The sequence below is a fragment of the Coffea eugenioides genome, chromosome 2 (assembly GCF_003713205.1).
Source record: "Coffea eugenioides isolate CCC68of chromosome 2, Ceug_1.0, whole genome shotgun sequence".
NCBI lineage: Eukaryota > Viridiplantae > Streptophyta > Magnoliopsida > Gentianales > Rubiaceae > Coffea > Coffea eugenioides.
Window position 1 is genome coordinate 8,519,209 of NC_040036.1, and position 19,905 is coordinate 8,539,113.

At 37.6% G+C, this 19,905-nt stretch overlaps 2 protein-coding genes, 1 non-coding gene and 1 pseudogene across 3 annotated transcripts; 1 reads left to right on the top strand and 3 right to left on the bottom strand.

Annotated features, from left to right (window-relative positions):
• Positions 1-3,182: 3,182 nt before the first annotated feature.
• On the bottom strand, positions 3,183-8,250 carry LOC113761322 (cell division cycle 5-like protein). The gene is made up of 4 exons (XM_027304265.1): positions 7,906-8,250; positions 5,635-7,335; positions 4,371-4,652; positions 3,183-4,056 (listed from the first exon to the last, which is right to left on the bottom strand). Exons 1-4 carry the CDS (start codon positions 8,080-8,082, stop codon positions 3,499-3,501), a joined length of 2,718 nt encoding a protein of 905 aa, XP_027160066.1. The 5' UTR covers positions 8,083-8,250; the 3' UTR covers positions 3,183-3,498.
• A 2,098-nt stretch (positions 8,251-10,348) lies between these two features.
• Positions 10,349-15,788, bottom strand: LOC113764193. The gene is made up of 10 exons (XM_027308281.1): positions 15,532-15,788; positions 15,006-15,096; positions 14,812-14,916; positions 14,627-14,704; positions 14,162-14,217; positions 13,310-13,367; positions 12,732-12,857; positions 12,476-12,571; positions 11,319-11,390; positions 10,349-10,617 (listed from the first exon to the last, which is right to left on the bottom strand). The coding sequence occupies exons 1-10, from the start codon at positions 15,651-15,653 to the stop codon at positions 10,555-10,557; spliced, it is 867 nt and encodes a 288-aa protein (XP_027164082.1). The 5' UTR covers positions 15,654-15,788; the 3' UTR covers positions 10,349-10,554.
• Positions 15,789-15,876: 88 nt separating this feature from the next.
• On the top strand, positions 15,877-15,949 carry TRNAR-CCG. Its single transcript has one exon. It is a non-coding gene; the product is annotated as a tRNA-Arg (tRNA).
• An 846-nt stretch (positions 15,950-16,795) lies between these two features.
• LOC113755737 lies at positions 16,796-19,539 on the bottom strand (annotated as a pseudogene).
• Positions 19,540-19,905: the final 366 nt, after the last annotated feature.

Below are 19,905 nucleotides of genomic sequence, written 5' to 3' on the forward strand. Positions count from 1 at the left end.
AACAAAATTTACTCCACTTTTTCCTACCTCTATCTCTATTTTCTTGCATTCTTTGCATGACAAAATGCTTCAATGCCTCCATCATGACAACAATGGACCATTCCCTGTCATCTAATATTTTGCTGTTAAATGATTCATATATGTTATCCAACAACATATCACATTTAGGGAATGTTCTGAAGTGTGATCTACTTCACTCTGCTGGATTCTTGTCATCTAACCACTTAATTGCTTCAATATCCAGTTCTGCTATGGTTTCCATTCTTCTTATGAATTGTGCATAAGTAGTTGCCTTAGCTGCTTTCCATAAGGCTTGCCTCATAGCTGTCCCTTTGAATCCAGCAGCTACCATATTGCTATGCATATGTTTCATACAAAATCTATTATCAGCCCCTGAAAAAACTGAATCACATGCTTGAATTATGCCCTTCTGCTTGTTACTTATTATGGTCCATTCATAGTCTTTTTCAATTTTTAGAACCTCCTTAAGTAAAATAAGAAACTAAATCCAGGAATCCTTAGTTTCTCCCTCAGTTGCTGCATAAGTAATTGGATACAAACCATTATTTTGATCAATTTCAACTGCTATCAGTAATACTCCACTAGCCGCACCTTTGAGGAAAGTCTCATCTAACCCAAACACAGGCTTGCAAGCATTTAAAAATTCTTTTTTCACCCCAACAAAGCACATGTACAAGCTTTGAAATTTTTCTTATTTGGTGACTAAATCACAGTAGTTTTCTGCCACATTCATTACTACAGTACTACCTGGGTTACTTCTCAAGATTTCCTTGATATATTTGGGCAACTTATTATACTGGTCCACATCACTACTTTGGGCCAATTTCTTGCCAATTATTTTAGCTCTATAGCCTTGATGTCTACTCAAATAGCACTTGTTCTCTTTCATTACCAGATTTTTGAAGCTAGCATAATCTATCTTGGGATTCTCCCTAAATGTGTTAAAATATTTTCTGTTAACCCACCCAGATTTTACACTCTTGTTATGATATGAAAACCCATACTTGTGTTTCTGCTGGAATGTTCTAACTTCTAATCTGCCATCACCTTTCATCTTCCTAGCATATATGTATCCGTCACATTTTTTTTTTAGGACAAATTCCCCTGCATCTAATGGTGTTACTCTTGGTAAATTTAAATGGTCTACCCCGCTTGATATTTCAGGTTCTAACTGCCTCTTTAAACTTCTTGAATGTGGTAAATACCTGCCTAATTTTAAGGTTGGGGTTATCTGCATCCTTGGGGTCATACATAGGGGGTCTTGAATAACCCTCTTCATCTGAACCTGAATCTGGTGCAACATCTATGTCGGAATTGTCATCATCAATATCAGAATTATTCACTGTTTGTCCCCTAATTTCCTCTACATATTCCTTTTTTTTTCATTCCTTTTAAACTACTCTTTCCTGTGATTTTCTACCCCTAACTATTCTAAATTATGATCAACATTTTCTTCATAGTCATTGTCATCAGAAATTTGCTCATAATCAGAATATTTTCTTGAGAATTCTCTAGAATCAGAACCCTCTATATATTCATCATTTTTATCTTCTAATACAAAATCTTCATCATCAACATCAAACCCCCACTATGATGCCAATAACTCACTAAAAGAAACATTTATGTACAAATCAACTACCCTTCCATACTCAAATTGATTAACACAATAGACATGCAATTCTCTATCTTGACTTTCTAACATTCAATCTATTTAAAAAAGGCTTATACCTGTGACCTCTAATGATCAAACACCTTTAATTCACCTCCCTTATAATGAACATCAGGTTCAGTTTTACATTTTCCCCCTAAGTGACACTTCATAGTCACTTCCGTGCTATCACTGTCTACATTTAAAAAAATAACAAACAAACAACACAGACCATAATTTAGATGACAGAAATAGTAAAACTAGCAAACCGACAATAAAAAATGCATACTTTAGCAAAGATTCAAAGACAATGACCATCAATTGCAGTAAAATAAGCCCCACTTGTACAGTATGAACCAGCATGATAAGATCCTGTTTAGAGACACACATGGGACCACATCACAAATGACAAATTTTTTTAGGACTTTTTTCAATATTGGTCGTTAATAAAGCCTTCATTACAGATTTTTTGTCCCCCCAAGTACCAAAAACATCTTTTCCACTATATTCTAACATTATAGTTGGCGATTGTGCATATATATCACAAAAAGAAGGCAAAATCACATACCATAATTAGGTGCTGCCAGCTTGTTCATTTCCTTAGGTCTCACTGTCATTTCTGCTTTGCAATGCCACGAGCAGCTTCAGCTTGACTGAATTCGGCAAGATTTTTTCGTATTTTTTCACGTTTTGATTCTTGATTTTGGCTCTTAGGGTTCGTTGTTCTTTTGCTGAAGAGAAGAACCCAGGTTGAGAAATACGAGAGCAAATGTTTCTTTTTCTGATATTCAACCTTTTTGGTGGGCTCCACTCCTTGATTAGTGAATTTTAGCCTTTCATGTCTTTGTTTAATATGTCCAAAGGCAAGACAAAGCTGAAAATATTAAAAAACGTGTTTCAGAAATTAAAAAAATTGAAAAAGGGGTTTTAGTGTTGGCACATGATCTCACGTGACTTGGTTCCGGTTGAAATTGAAGAAATTCCGTCAATTGTCCACTTTTAGCACAAAATTGAATAGATTGAGGACTAAAATTGATTTTCGAAATAGATTGGGGACTAATTATGCGCATACACTATAAATTGGGGATCAAAATTACAATTCTCCCTATATATATATACATACATATATGTATGTATACAAAATAACGGGTCGAATTTAATTGAACTGAAGCTATGAAGGTCCAAACTCAACTCATATTTTAATTGAGCCTCAAATTTAGGTTTAAAATCTACTTGGTCCAGAATTATAATAAACTTCGCCCTTCTTCTTTTGGTCCAATTGGCCAAGGTCGGTCGAGTTCACGTCAACCCAACCCTATTAACCGCCCTATTCAAGAATGGTTTCTGCATCATTTTTTCAATGGACGGCTACTGCTTAAATTGTCCTTTTCAGTCTCGACTCATTTCATTTTATCTCACCGAACGTTGCGATTTACGGAGAAACGTCTGAATCTATGCTTGGAAAACAAGCCCGCAAGACATCTTTTAGCACGTATGGACAGTTTCCAAAATATGCAGGGAATAGCGTATTAACATTTATGCTCAACTTTATGTTCCTCGGAGAACAGAAAGGTAACTAATGGCAAAAATCCCTCGGAAGCGATACACTACAAATGATGAATGTTACATAGAATTGTCACTCAGTTTTTCTAGTAAATCAAAAAAAACAATTTCAAGCATATGATTGGTCGGAGACGCCAACAAAGTAGCACTCATCTCACTTGTATAGATCCTCCATTGATTTAAGTTGGCACCAGAAATCTATTTTTCTGCATCTTCCACATTGTACATCATCCAATCTTTGCTAGCTTCCGAAGACATTCAATTAATCACGCAGTAACGCTGGCATCCACGACTTCTTCTGTCCCTTGGACCGGACCATTCATACCTCGCTGGGGTTTAACATCAGATACATCTGCATGATCTTCCTCAACGAAAGCTTTGGAACTTAATTCTCCTCTAGCTTCCCCCAACTGTTCCTTCACTATTTCGGGAACCTCATTTGTGTCACTTGAGCTAGGAGGTGCAACTTCTGGGATCACATCAACATCCATGGTCTCATTTCCAATTGAAGAATCCTCATCTTTGGGCAACTCAGGGGCCGCGTTTTCTGCTGCAATTTCTTCTTGTACTTGTGCCTTTGCTCTGTGTTCCTCCAAGAGATTCTGAATCTTCTCTTTTTGTGCCAGAAGGTCCCCAAACCTTTTCTGTAAGGTGCTCTCCAGCTCCTTCTGCTTCTGAACTTCTTCCCACAGAGTATTTATCCTGTTTGATGCAGCCAAGTGCTCTTGCACCTGCAAAGCTTGGAAGCATTTAAGCTCAGTCTCTGCAGTATCCATCTGCTTATAGATGGCTTCAACTTGCGACCATAGCTTCCCAGCTCTCATCTGATGATGTGAAATAACCAATTGTTAGTCTCAAGCCCGAACATAAGTCTAACCAGTAAAGGAACAGAAATAGGAAATTCCACCCTAGATAAGTAAAAATACATTAGCAATCAACCTTTTCATCACAATCCTGAGTCTCTATTCTCATTCACATTATACAGACTTCAAGATCATCCAATTACAACTAGTCATAGTCTAATGGAAACCAATATTTAGACTGAAGCTTCACTTAACAATGCAGGAAATTCACATGGCTGGAACACAAATAAAACACAAAATTATGGGCCCTAATACTATGTAGGGATTAGTAGCACCTGATAACCATCTGTAAGAACTTTTATCCTTCGCTCAAGACCCTGTGCTTTCTTGGTGTCATCATCCATCGTCTTCTTTACACACTCAAATTCATTCTGTAAAGCAGCAAGCTTCTCCATGTTGTTAGCAACACTGGAAAGCCCATAGCCTCTTCGATTAGGGAAATACATAACATCATCTAAGCATGTTTTATGAACTTCGACAAATTCATCAACAGAAGCACTCTCATGTCCCAATGCTAGACGAAGAAACTCAGCCTCGTCTTTTATCAAGCTATCAGCCTGCAAATCAAAAGTCTGATATTAGTTCATGGCGGAAGCATCAGAAAAAAGCTTCTGAAAAAAACCATAGCTGAGCACCAATATCAATTATGAATCTACCACGAGCAAATACCAAGCCAACATTTTACCAAATAATACGGTCAAAGAGTAGCAGCAAACTGATCTCGAAATGGACAGTCTGACTTTATCCTCATGGAATGGTCATTGAAATAGTTTTTTGGATTAAATGTTTGAAGGACTTGCCTCGGAAACAACCCCCATCCCACCCAAAGGAAGAAGAAGAAGCAGCTATAAGTACCTCAAATAGTCTACTAAAATAAGCTACACAGTTGCACTGTGTCTGCCTAAAAGATTTTGACTCCATAAAAAGGATTTTGTGGAAGTCCTCAAACTAAATAACAGCAGTAAAAGGGATACCTCTCTAAGGCTAAACATGATTCCATTAGAAATGACAGAAGGGCCTGCAGGAATTGGAATTCAGACATTTTATTATCTATGAGAAGCTGAACTCCTCATTATGAATACAGTGTACACCAATAAGGTCTGAACAGAGAAGTAACAAATAGGGAAAAATCTACATGTAAAAAATCACCAATGTCATAATAAGGTATACAATCACATCTAGAAGTATGGAAAACCTTTAAACATATAAAATCGTCAATGTCCTGGAAGAGGATACATCTACAGTGTGAAATACCTTCAAGCTGTTGAAAGCATAAAAACTTCTCAACAAAAGCAAAATGATTTTAGAAACCAATGATGCGCCACCAAACACATATACTATTAACATGGTCTAAAAGTAAGAGCACAAAACTATTCAACATCTAGAACTTTCACAACTAAGCGATGCGAAGTAAAGAGAGGAACAAGGCGGAGGGGAAAAAGTCCTAGATGCATCAAATGCACCATTATATAAAATAAGAAAATGTAAATGCAGTCAAGGGGAGTTAATGATATTACAATTACTTACTAATGAACATACCTCTTTCATTTCATTTTCTTCAAAATCTTCAATCACAGGTACAGAAGCAGCCTTTCTTTTTGTTCCTTTCTTCTTCTCCTTCTTCACTTTCTCATCATGTGGATACTTTGCATTATCATGCTCTAGCAAAGACAGAAGTTCCTTTCTTATCATTTCATCAGCCTGCTCAATTAACGTTGGAGGAACAAAAGAGCTCTTGTCTTCATCAGATCTTATTAGTGAAGTTCTGATTAAATCCAGTGAAGCACCAGGAGGTCTAGGTAGTTCCCTCTGAAGTACTTTCGATCTTTTCTTCAGCAATGCTTGTTGCCTAGCTTCCTCCTCAGCCTTCTCCCTAGCTAACCTGTCAGACATGTCTTCTTCAATCTTCTCCTCAGGCTCTTCATTATCTTCAGGAATTGGCTGGGTGACAATTTGGTACTCATTCTTGGGCTGTGGAAGATTTTTCAGACCAGAGAGCAGTTCCTTCCTGGAATCAGCTTGTCTCAGCTTAACACTGTCATGCATCTCCATATCTTCATTTATGCGCAGCTCGTCTCTAATTGGAGTTCCTTTTGGTGTTGTACCAAAAGAATATCCATCCTTTGAAGGTGTCATGCCAATTCTAGGCGTAAGGCCTGGGCCTCCAGGAGTTGCTGAAGGAGTTACAAGTGGATTTGGTGTTTGGATTTCCTTTTTCCTTGGAGTGACTCCAGAGAAATCAGAGGGGTGAAGTATGGGGTTATCTCCTCCAAGTAAAGGTGTCTGAGATTGACTTAACCTCCTCTGATTTTCTGCCTCCATCATTATGGCATCCTGCTTACCAGCAGGTGTTCTGTGAGGGGTTCTTAATGGAGTCATTCCCCCCTGTGGTGTCTGGGCATAACTTGCAAGGAGGGCTCGAGTGGCAGCATTACCTTCTGTAAGTTCCTCACTCCCTATAATATCACTAGCTATACCAATTTTTGCAATTGCCTCCAATTCATGATCTGGAATTTGTGGTGCAGGAAGATTTAATTTTGATCTCCTCCTTACTGCCTCTGGATCATTAAGCTTGTTTGCTTGCATTATAGCTGAAGGAGCATCCTGTCTCTCTGCAATCTTGTTTCTCGCAGCATCCTGCTTCCTCAGACGAGCTTCCCTATCAACCCTTCTTTCACCTTCAAGTTCTTCAATGGTAGTAGGGAATTTCGGTTGCTCCACTGGCCGATCTTCATCTGTAACATCATAAAAGCCCGGAGGAGGCTTCTTTTCAAAGGGAATTTCGGCATTGTAATCGATTCCCCTCCTCTTTCTCTTCCTTTGCCGCACGTCGATTCCAGCAGCCTTTAGCTCTCTCCTTTTCTGCAGTGAAGCAAGCCTTCGAGCCTCTTCAAGCTGCTTCTCCCTTGCTTTCCTTTTAGCCTTTTTACCTCTGGTGTTGGCTAACCGAGCTCGTGCTTCCGAAAGCATCTCTTTCTCGTCCTCATCCATGTCCACGGGGTCAGGACGGGCAGGCTTTGATTCTGGATTTGGATCGATCTCTCCAGGACGCAATTTGCGAGGATCATCTCCTGCCTCATAGTTCTCGTCCTTCGCACATGCAGCATCAAGGAGTTTCTCATAGCGTTCCAGACACTGAGATGGAGTACGACCAACAATAGGAGCAATCGTTCTCCACTGGGTGGGCATGAGCTTTGCAAGATGTAACAGTTTCTCATCTTCTTCTCTCGTCCACTCAGTCTGAAATGAAACATGAAAGGGAGCTTATAATTTCATTTTTCACTAATAATACTTTGGCAACGCACAAACTGCAGTGACAAATGAGAATGACATAAATATCAAGATGAAAATAAAGAAAACAGGGTAAAATAAGAACATGACCTGGCAGAGCAACACCCACCCCCCCCCCCCCAAAAAAAACAAGAAAATTATCTGAAGATATTACACCCAAATTCAAGTAAACTTCTTCCATATCCACAAAATTAGAAGCAAAACATATGATACGTCACATCCAGTTCTAAACATGAAACTCTCCGCACACAAAGCTTAGCTACTTTTACAGGTGTCTTTAAAAGCACTCAAAGTCTCAAACCCAAGCCTATAGATAGTCAAGATGCACAGATATCCATTATCCATTGTAGCTAGAGAGGAAAAACACGAAATATTCCGAGCACTAAAACCAAACAATAATAGCAATCAATAAACTTCCTAGTACGGCAATGCATTAACCTAATTCTACTATATTACACAGCACAAATGCCCTAAATTCGAAGAGTAATAAAAAAATTTGCGGGAGAAAAAAAAACATACCTTCTTGATAGAAGGATCGAGCCACTCATACCAGCGAGCTTTGCATTGTTTAGCCGATTTACGAACTAAAAGCGAGGAGATTCGGGCCCATTGATTTTTCCCATATTTCATCACCGCCGCCTTGAGGATTTCATCTTCGGTGTTTTTCCAAACACCTCCCTTTATCATAATCCTCATCTTTGCCGGCTTTTGTTTCCTCCCTCCCTCTTCTTCAACCAAACAAGGAAAACTTCAATGATAGATTTGTACAGAAGATTTTGATAATCTGAATTTGTAGAAGAAGACCGGAGCAGACTAGGTTTTGGTTTTCCGGTGGTTTATCCGTCTTCTCTTCTGCACATTGACCCGCTGCAAAGTTGTAGCTATAGAAATCCTTCGGTTTGGCCCACTTCTGCCCTTTAGTCATAGAAATATTTCGGTTTGGCCCACTTACTGCCCTGGCTCGTATTTAGTATTTTGCTAATTGGGCCAAGATCAGTCCCTTACACTACATTTTTTCTTAGTCTGGTCGGAACCAACGAGCCCAATGGGAAAACCGAATTTGTGTACGGCCTGAATAACTACTTTTGTATGGTTAAAGCCATAAACTCCTGATTTGGGTGTGTTAGAGTAAAAAGGATTGTAAATAAGAGATTCTGGTTCAAGACATTCCACTAATAAAAGAAAAATAGAATTAAAAAAAATTAATTTCTGATACAAATGTTTTAAAGAAGAAAGAATAGTAAACAAGCCAATTAATATCAACCATTCGAGTCAACCGAGTGAAAAAGGAAAATTAATTCCTAATAGGAAGGCCTTAAAAGAAGAAAGAATAAAGAAAATTAATTCTTGATAGAAACGTCTTAAAAGAAGAAAAAGTAATAAATAAGCTGATTAATATCAACTACTAGGGTCGGTTCAATTGTCAGGGAGAGGCTTTTGAGGATTTTCCTTGCTAATATCTAATCTCATATTATTTCTCAACTCTAAAATTAGTACAACTAACTAAAATTCTTAGCCAAGTCTAAGATCAATCTCATATTTTTGAACTTTAAAGTTAGTTGAACTTAAAATTTAAGATTTGTTTATTTATTTGACGTATATATGATAGATCTATATAACTTTTATAATAATTGTTACTTTCCTTTTTGTCTTGCTTTAATATGACCTTATTCTATAATTCATTACTAAGGATTTAGGCATTTTTACATGAAACTTTATTTTAAATTACATTGTGTGGGGATGGGACGGGTTGGGTGGTACGAAAAGAGAAAGTATAAGTGGGAGGTATTGAGTTCAAAACTTCCCACTTATAGTAAAAAAAATAACATTATGAATATCTTAGACGAAAAGCTAAAATGGTTGACAATTGCCATAATATTTTGAAAATTTTATTGTAATACATTCTAAGAGTTCCAAAATATATTTCAAAAAAAAAAAAAAACTAGAAGAGACGTTGTGTATCCATTCATCTATATTATTACAAAAATATTCCTCTTCATTTGACGTAGTACAATAAGGAAATGCTAAATTTATAATCCAACAAAAAAGTTGGATTATGTCAAATTTTTAATAGATTAATTTTTTATATACTAACAGTAACAGTATAGTGATTTTTTTTTTATAATAGCAATCTCGGATGTATGCTACATGTGTATAATTTAAATTTTAAATTTGAATTTATGTTATGTGACATTATCTAAACCTACTTGTGTCAAAAAATCTTTACACTCACAACACATAGAAAAGTTATTCATTTTTAGTAGGATTAAGTTTTTACGCATTGACAGTGTGACAATGTAGTGATTTTTTACACTAACAATTTTGAATGTATGTCACATGTGCATGATTAAAATTTTAAATTTGAAATCATGTTATGTGACAATAATGCTAGTACAAAAAATAATTATATATGGTCAGTGTATAAAAACAAGTTATCATTTTTAAAAGCACTTTGTCTTCCCATCATCAATCCATTATCTCGAACCAACAGAAAAAAAAAAAATCTGGTTCAAATTGTAACTCCTAAAACAAATACTAGCTATGAATTATTTATAAGCTCGAAAGCCAGTGATATTTCAAGAGAACAAACATAGGAAAAGCTCATCTCAAAGGTTGCGAATTTTCTTATAAAGCTTAAAGCTAGCCAACTTGTTAAAGCCTCGTCGATATTTCTCTGGCATATCATTGCCTTTGACAAACAACCGTCCAACATAACCTCACATCGCGAGCATAAGCATCATTGTGTCATTGTGTGCATCTGCCAAAAACAATCTACTAAAATCTTGAGTCTGCTTAGACTCTAGTACTCTGACTTGATTTCCTGAAGGGGGGGAGTGGACGTTACATCAGACTCGAGCAAAAGCACACGAAACTGCGCCATTAATCTTTCTGGGTAATACCCTAATAGGACTCTTTCTGGGTAAGTAAATACGGTAATAGAACTATAAAATGCACTGCTATGTAAAACAGGGGAAATCAAAAACACAATTTCATTTCATCCGCCCTTGCTTCGTAGCTTAGAATTAGCTCGAAGAACCAAGACGGCAATTAAAATATGTTGCTAGTTACAAAATTTGATGGCCAATTACAATGGCCACGGTGTCTATGAAAAGAAATATACTCCTTTGTGAGCTGCACAATTCCTTTCCTTGGGTTCTTAAGTTTTCATCATCGGTAAAATGAGGCCATAACATAAAGCATGACTGCTGTTGAAGCAGTAATGAGCATTTCCTGCAAAAGGCATGGATTTCTATTTGAGTGTAATAACGTAATAACATTCTCCAGATAGAAATATGAAGAAATGCAATAGTCACTGGTGGAAACTTAGTCCTTTCTTCCTCTTTCTACTCGTTTATTTGCCCTGAGCGCACAGGGCAATTCTCAGAAAAAATGAGGCTAGTATTTCCGATCTCTCAAAAGGAGGGTATAACTTGTATCCAGTATCCACCACTCTAAAATAACTACTCCTGGGTAAAGCACTTGAAGATGCATACTTGTGATGTATGTGATTCCCACACTATTAACCCAAAATGGAAGGAATGGCTTCTAGCCATGGAATCTTGTGAACATCTAGAAGATGCACATGAACTTCAAGTCCTCAACAACCACCCTGCACTGCACTTATGAAGATGAAAGTAGCCAAACATTTGCCCAAGGAAAAAATACCCAAATGCTTCCGTAAGTTCTTTGATTTGTCTTTCAAAATCAATATCAGCCTTAGCTCTGCTCAACCATAACAATAATAAACTACCAAAGCCAAAAGGATATCAACACCATTTTAATGGATGGTTAGTTCGGGAATGCACCGTCATGCATAAAGTTAAGCCAACCGGAACACATTTGAAAATTGAGACAGCATAAGCTGGGTCTACGATAGATCTTATTCATATATATAAACATTTAACCATTAATTTTGAGAATTAGTTATATACCTGGTTGTAGTACAAGAAGCGAGGTATATAACCACCTGCAACTTCGATCAAATTTAAAATACCAGTGTATCCCTGTAATAGAACAATACGAAGAACAGATGAAGATGAAAAAAGTGCAAGCAAGTCAACATAAGCAAATTCATCAAACAATTGTGAGAAATCAACCTAGCACCAATGCTGCAAGAGTGGTACTTTTCCAAGTTACTGTTGTACCCAACAGCACATTTACCAAAATCATGTCCTAGCTATAACAGATGCCATTAATTACAGGAGCCCCTTACCATAATTGTGGAACACAAATTTATCCTCAAAAGGAAACAATATATATATAGCAGATATACTTAAACATAACTCATCTATTTATTTTCTTCATAAGCCACTTTATGCTCTCACTAGTTACATTAATGCAAAACCTGGCCTAAGAATTGCATTCAATCATTATGCAAGCACAGATGCCCTCACTTTTTGTGGGGGGAGAGAGACAGTGTCTTGTCTCTGCCAAAAGTATTTGCTGAATTTTCGAATGCTCTCCAATTTCATGTTACTTGATATTCACAGCAAATTTATCATAGCCTTTGTATGCTAAAGAAAATACTTATTTTTTGGTATCTGAGATAATCCGTCTAACACATCAACTTTAAGGATTAGCACAGTGCTAAACATTATCAAAGTATTCTGGAAGAGTGTACTAAATTCAAGCATTGAAAAGTGTCCATGAGAGACAGCTACAAATAACCACCAAACTGGACATGAGAGCAGCCACACAAAATCTAACCTAGTGGACTTGTTCTGCTCAGAACTACAAGATACTGTCTTCTTCTGATAATATGTTCTTTCCTGTTCTGTTCTTTGGAACGCCAACACACAGTAATGCTCCTGTTGAACACACTTAACTACTCCCAGCAAGTCCCACTTTCTGAAGGAGAAAAATTGGAGCTTATCCCTCAAATTAATGATGCATATCAATTTGTGGTAAATGTAAATTTTTAATGGCATCCAAATGTGGGTGGAAAAAAGATCCAAAAAAGATGAAGTGGTGCATGAGGTAATCCTATCCAAACAAAAATGGAATTGCTTCGACAAAAAAGTTAAGACATCCGAAGCTAATGACGAAGACAAATTTTTAAGTTGAACATGAGTCCACAAACACAGCTTACCAATGAAGCAACAGCTATACAACCAAAAACCAATGAAAGAGATCTGAGTAACCTCTTCCCCATTCTCAACATTCTCCCTTCATCTTCACCCTCTTCCTGCAGCAAGAAAAGGCAGCTTAGATGCTCAAACATATTCGAAAGAAGTTTAGCAGGGACAAAAAGTAGAATTAGTCATGAAATGTGCCAAAAGCAGGAAATTACATATGCAAGTAATATAAGATACTACAATTCAGCCCAACAACCAAGCAACACTTACAGTAAATGTGGGAGAAACCGGTGGTTCGAATGCTTTCAACTTCTCAAATATGCGATATACGAAAACAAAGGCCAAAAACTGTAAAGGTTTATATTCAGCACTACGCTGGATAAAAATCCAAGCTGTCTGCAAAAGACTGAAAAGTTAGGGTACCATTATACAATCATCAAATTTATAATCAGAAATTTGACAGTGATATCATTGACATGGCAAAATAGTCCGCAATGGAATTATAACTATAACTTCTATAATCCACACACAAAGCTCACTTTGCCTAGAGTACTCCACACCTCAAGCAAATTAGTGATCTCAATCAAGTAGAGTTTTCCTACTCTTCTCCTCTCTCTCCCTCAGAGACACACCCATGCACCTAAAAGCCCTAACATGTCAGAAACGTGGTAATATTCATCATATGCACATATAATCTTTGAAAGTTAAATATTATCATAATTCTTCTTGGTAGATGATCAAGCTGTTCAAAAGTGAGACTTGACACATTTATGTCACTTAAATGATATATTCTTTCCATATGGTGATATCTCTCTTAAAGGGCTACAATGATAAATTGCATCTCTTACAAATACTGCTGATATTGCCATGTTGATCTTTATATCCTTTGGATCAGACTTTGTGGGCCTGAAAGCACAAGCAAGACTGGAGTTACAAGTTATAAAATTGCATCAACTTTTGCAGCAGAAAATTTAAGAAATGATTTATCAATTCTAAACCAAAAGGAAAAACAACAAAATAATAACACTATTTGGATATGTGAAAGTTCTCATTATAGTTATTCCTAATCGATTATCTAGAACACTTATAAGTTTACATCCACAACATTACCCAAAGAAAAGGTCAATCTCAGATAAGCCTTATAAGCATAGAGACTTGGACAGACATAATGAAACTACAGAAACCGCTTCACTTCAAAAGGTTCCACCATAAAAGCCATGCAACTTGATTCTATCTCTACCATATCAAGATTTCCTAAATGGGGAAAATAAATAAATAAAAAGCTCTGCTTAGTTTCCCTCGCAAGTATACCATTATTCCACAAACTACAAAAGTTAACATGCAACGGAAGTATCTCAACCGAGTGCAGGTATAAAGTTTCATCGTCAATATTAGTGATTATCTAGAAATAAGATCTAAGACTAGATATCTATTTCTTCTGATTATTACTATTTTCCCAACAACAAAAGAAGTGATAAAAACAAACATTAACTAGAGATTTATTCCTCATTCTAGTAAGAATGCAAGATATATTTCCTTATCTACAGAACAAAATATAAAGTCCTGTGATTTCACCAAAGCCTTGTTAGCCCAATGGAGCATGTTTTAGAATATGAAGCACTGACTGTGTCAATGCATCATAAAATCAGATAGGTTGCAATTGATTGACAAACAGTAGCATTACAGGTACTGAAGGATACCTTGGGCCCCAGGGAACAATAGGCAGCTTATCAGCAAACTTTATATCCTTCGACACCTGAAATATTACGCACGTAGAATACTAAATAACAATAGTCACAACACTAATTTGCAAAAATACTCCATAGGTGAAATTTATACTTTACTTGATAGACAAATAATTTAACACCCTAATTAGAGATTTCAGCGAGAAATGGTGGATAATTGATTGTTTTCTCTCAACCATGTTTTCTCGCCGTAAGTTCAGAATGTGTCACACTGATTAGCCAGGTAAAATGTTTGTCTTAAGAGTAAACTGTGCCTTGGAAGGGGAAGAAAAGAGAGAAAGGCAATTGTACTCATTGGACTACTAAAACCTGAAATGACACAACATGAACTTAGGTAACTATACACATATGTTTACCTAATTATGTAACAATTATTTCTGGAGATTTAAGCAAAGGAAGAAGGATATGTTAGAAATATACCTTGAAAGAACCAAAAGTTTCACCTTTCTTCCGCTTTGTTAATTGGGCCATCATGATTTTATCATATGCTTTCTCCAACTGCAAGTGGCACGTAAATCAACCATAAATATCCATCGTGCCAAATATAACAATGCCTAACCAAAGTATACAACATAATGTGAAGACTTGGGGGAATTGAAACACACCTCAGTTGCAGTTGCCTCATCACCTCTCTTCTCAGCATCCTTCTTTTTCTTCGCATATGCTGCCTTAACCATGTCAAATCCCTCAATGGGGCTTACACCAAGAACCTATACAATACACATATACCCGACAACCATTGATAAGAGAACCACTTACTTCAATATCTACACATATTAGTGTAATAGCAGGTTCATACCTCGTAAGGATTAAAGTCATTACTTGGACTCCCAGCAGCAGATGATGCAGCTTGAACCATAAATTTACCGACTTTGTATATTCTAGGAAACCTGATAAGTTGAACATTCTGATGCCACAGTCAATTGCAAATACAGAAAATGGAACCAAAATTTACTTTCGTTTCCTTCAAAAGCAGCAAAATTGAATAATGATTGCACAATCAAAACTCAACAAAACATCCACTCTGCCCAAAAAAAGAAAAAACATATTCTTATTTGTTCTCCGATACATGTGCACATTTGAGTCTAACCCTCCACTTGGCTAGGTAAGACGATAAAATGAACGTAGAAATCGAAGTCAAAGAATCCAATTAAAGCTTCCTCAACAAGCCTGCTCTGCATTGCTTGTTTATTTGCTTCTATACATCCACCGTCAATTCGAAAGCTTAAAATATGCCATGAAGTTTCTTTTCTCGGGCAGACAATAGAAATGACCCAAAATAGTGGCAGAAGTATCGTGAAGTTGACTGAATTTGGAGAAATTACCTGAGATTGTTGGAAGGGATAATTCTGCAGAGTGGAGCTGAACTTCTGAGAATATAATTTTTGGGAGAAAATAGAGATGGTTTGGGACATTGAACTAAGCTTGAAGATATCGTTAAAGCCATCGGAATTGGTTCCTGAATCCTAAGACTAAAGTGTATCTAATCTATGTTTTGATTCAAAGCTCCGAAGGCCAAATGTTAAAAAAGATTGGGTCAGGGTTTTGTGTAGGGGTTTGTAGTGTTTTGACGTGGTCGAGACTCGACGGAAGCCGTTAGCCGGCGAGTCGGTTGCAGAGGTTGCTTCTTTAGTGATTTAGTAGTAACCGAGACGCGCAGAACACAAGACGTTCGCGTGGCCTAATGGATAAGGCGCTCGCCTCCGGAGCGGGAGATTGTGGGTTCGAGTCCCACCGTGAACGTTACTGGTGATCATCAGTGCTGTTTTAATGTAACATTTATTTTGGTAAAAGCTGTCCAAAACAAAAGATCAAGAAGGATAGCTGTGTGGGCCGTGGCCCATCCGACAAATCTTAATACTAACATAATACTGTTCTTTAATTTTTTTTTAAATTCTTGTTTTATCGGCAAACATCCTCATCAATCTATCACCAATTTTCCTTATTTTAGTCCCCTCTAAGGCATAGAATCTAAAGCAAGAAAGTGCATACTTCTTTATTCTCAGTTGACCGATGAATGTCTAAATTAGACAAATCCATTTACAAATTCAAGACCAAGATTTTATACATTTTACTCTAAATTAACGAATTCTTAGTGATATTATGACTTCAGCACGAATAATCTCTAACTAAAAGAGAAGGGCAAAAAATTGTAAAAACCATAATAATCTCCTTCAGCCCGAATCCTAAGCATTTGTAGCCCAACACCTTAAATTCTAGTGAAGCATAACAAAAGTTACAAAACCATCCTTAACTTTTCATTTGTTCTTGAACTCTTTGCTGTTTTTCCATTTTTTTGCTTTTTCCCTTTGATCTAACGTATCTCTCCTTCCAAACTTGCGGTCTTAATAAAACAGCTTCAGTTATGTTGGTGCGACAAATTACCAAATGTTATTTCCTTGCGGGAGAAAACAAACTGGGAAATTTTCAATTGCCTTAGACAATAGATTATATAAGTTATCCAAGTATTAGTGGCAGGGTACGTCACTCAGCTCACCCTCCATCGAGGGATACACAAGAGACTTATTCTCATAGTACATAGCTAGACAAGATGCATATATATCAGCACTGGGAACAAAACTTGTTAATTTAGACAATGAACCAAGAAGATCCTCCTTGCAGAGACTGAGAAAATTGCGGGCTGAGAATCGTCACTTCTTTCCTATTATACTTAATCCTTCTTGCTTCCACCGTGGAGAGCTGATAAGAATTAATCAGCACATCCTCCGGCATGGCCTGAATTACAGATGTTTTCCCTGCGAGAGGACTAGTCTTGGCATTGTCGTTGGTCTTCACATTGAACCATTCAAGTCCTTCGTTTCCAGCAATTTTTACACGTGCAAAGTTTTGTGGGATGATGAGAAGCTGCCCTTGTCGTACTTCTCCATCATAAACCGCTCTTCGAGAACTTCCAACGATCTGTACACGGCCATTTCCTCTGCTGATATAGCTTATGCTGTGAGCATTTATGTTCCAGTGAGGTGCAACCATGGCATTGGGGCGGAGGAATCCTCTGCCAGCGCTCAGTTGGAGGTATTTCAAAATGGGAAGGTTCATGCTGTTGAGAGAGCTTATGCTTCCACCACGAGCTGTGTATACATCTGCTCTTTCAGGATTTGCAAGATTTTCCCGAACCCTCATGGTACAAATGGTCCCTTCCAAGCCATCATCGGCCTTGAAGAATCCTGTTTGTTCTTGCTATTCTGCCCTTGGCCTTAGTACATGGAGCTCGTTTTTAACTCTCACGACGTTTCCTCTCCAGTCATTCTCGTTTTGTAGCTTTCTGGCGGTCTCTTGGCTTATGCCGAAAGCCTGACCCAAAATCTGTACATCAAATCCCTGGAAGATACTGTAGCCTTGGTAGCGCAGCTGCTGTTGTGATTGTTTGCCCTGCCAGATTCCTCCTTCTTCTTGTTGTTGTTTTGGGTTGCCAGCAAGGAAAAACCTCTACTAAACAATAAGCCAAGGATTACACATATTAGAGTTTAATTTGGAGAACCCGAGAAATTGTAATTGCTCTTTGTTAGTTGTTCTAATATAGTGTTGACCAATTTCTTACCCTTAGGTTTTGGTCGAGTTGGTTTTCGAAATTGCTAATGTCATGGATTACAACGAGAACCAGATCCTCATTGTCTCGTTGTATGCCCAATGGGCAACTCCAGCAGGCAAGGCAAGGACATCTCCCCTGTAGAATTGATGGACCTTCTGGTGTTGATCCCTGAACCTCTGTCTTTGACTTCTCTGTTGGGATTGCTAGAATGATTGGAAGGTCTCTGGGCAACCGGGTAACCGCGTTCCAAGTACGCCATTACCTAGCAATAATGAACCAAAACAGTACGTGCTTGGTTTTGTAGAACTACAAATGATATGGATACGATAATAAACTACAAAAATTCATTCATGCATGCATGCACGCTAGGTTATGGAAAGGACTAGGTGACTAGCCTTGAATAACGAAGACTAGCGCTGGTGCATTATTGAAGGAAGGCAGAAGGAGGCTTTGAGGCTCGATCACATGACGTATTGCAGAGACTCCCGCACACCTCAGCTGTTCGGATCCCAGATTTCAGTGTAACCAGCTTCATGCTGTAAGCGGCAACAGGGTTCTTGTGGGCTCAGATTCTGGAGATTGCATTCGCCTAGTCCGATGCCAAACTGGCATTGTTGCTGCTGCTGTCCGCCTTGAGATAGCCTAGAAGCTAAGCAGGTTGGGGATAAAACAAGAAGGCAAAGAGCAAGAACTTGCAAAGAAGAGCCTGCCGTTTCTATGGCTAGATATAGCTAGTTTGATGATATTGTTGTTTCTTGATGGTATGATTTTGCATGGTGCGAAGGGTATGAATTTATAGTCGACGAAGGATGGCTAAAATGTGACACTTGCAATGGGAATTGGCACCTGGCTCAGAGGTTACCTCACATTTTGCATGGATACGCGTAGAATTGGTGTAATTCGTACATTTCTGCATGATTTCTTGTGGCTTTGAGCTTTAAGTGGTCTCGTGTTGTCACGCCCAGCTGTTTCAAGTCGTGCAAATAATTACAGACACAGTGTCCTGGATGTAATAGTTATATATAATCGAACAGTCGATGATTCAATACATGAATTAGAGATGTCGGAACTCGGAACATTTACAATATTCAATGTGCACTTGAAGACAAAACAGTTTAATTATTTTCAAAGGTTATTTTGTTAGGTTTGTGTTTCTGCACCGACAAACTTATGACTGTATCTTTTGTCTCGCTGGGGAAAGTGAAATATGACTGAAATTAAGGCTAGCATAGCTAAAGCTGCTGACCGTTAAAGCCGTGCATAATATAAATTTCTCGTAACATGATGTACTTAGCACAATCCATTGACACTATAAATTTCTTGGAACCTGCATCTGCACTCTTGAGTGAGTGTTTCCTACGTTGCTTTTTAAGCTAGAAGGCAAAAACAAATCAAGAGGTTTTCTATTCAAAACTTGAAACTTTCAAATGATAAGTAAAACCGAGAAGGGAACCTTATAGACCTTCATTCATCATTTATGGTGAGCTTTGCTTGGTAAGGTGACTTAAAAGTGTGAAGTAGATCCCTTGTTAAGGTAACAACTGAGCTCATAACTTGTAATTTTCACTTCTAATACGTATATACACACGCCAAGTTTTGGGTGATTTAGTTGTAAGAAGGCTTAGTTAATTTCTAATTTCCAGGATTAGTAGGTTTTCACGTTAGATATACATAGACATGCACATCATAGTCATGAAACCACAGCCGAAGGACTCATAATAGTTGACACCCTTTATAGTTTATACTGTACTAAAAAAAGTTACCAGAAGGTGGCATGCCCCATTTCAGTCTTTGAAGAGAAAAAGCACACACTTTTGCCAAAATAGAGAGAAACACTAGTATTCTATCTCAATGTCTCTGGACTCCTAAGGCGGTCAACAGTAGGTACTCTTGATTCAGAAATTACGAAGTTAATATTGCGCTAATCATGCTTTGGCAAGAGGGTAATGCATATTTGGCGTACAAGGAGTGAACTCAAATTTGGCATTAAAAGTTTCAAGAAATTAGAGCTTACAAGATTATTTTTCTTGCTTGAAGAATGAACTCAAATTACAAGGGTGATATTTTATTTCCCTTTAATTTAGCTCATTGTACACACCACACAACCAAATTCTTGATTTCTTTTTCTTATATGCAACCATGTCAAGAA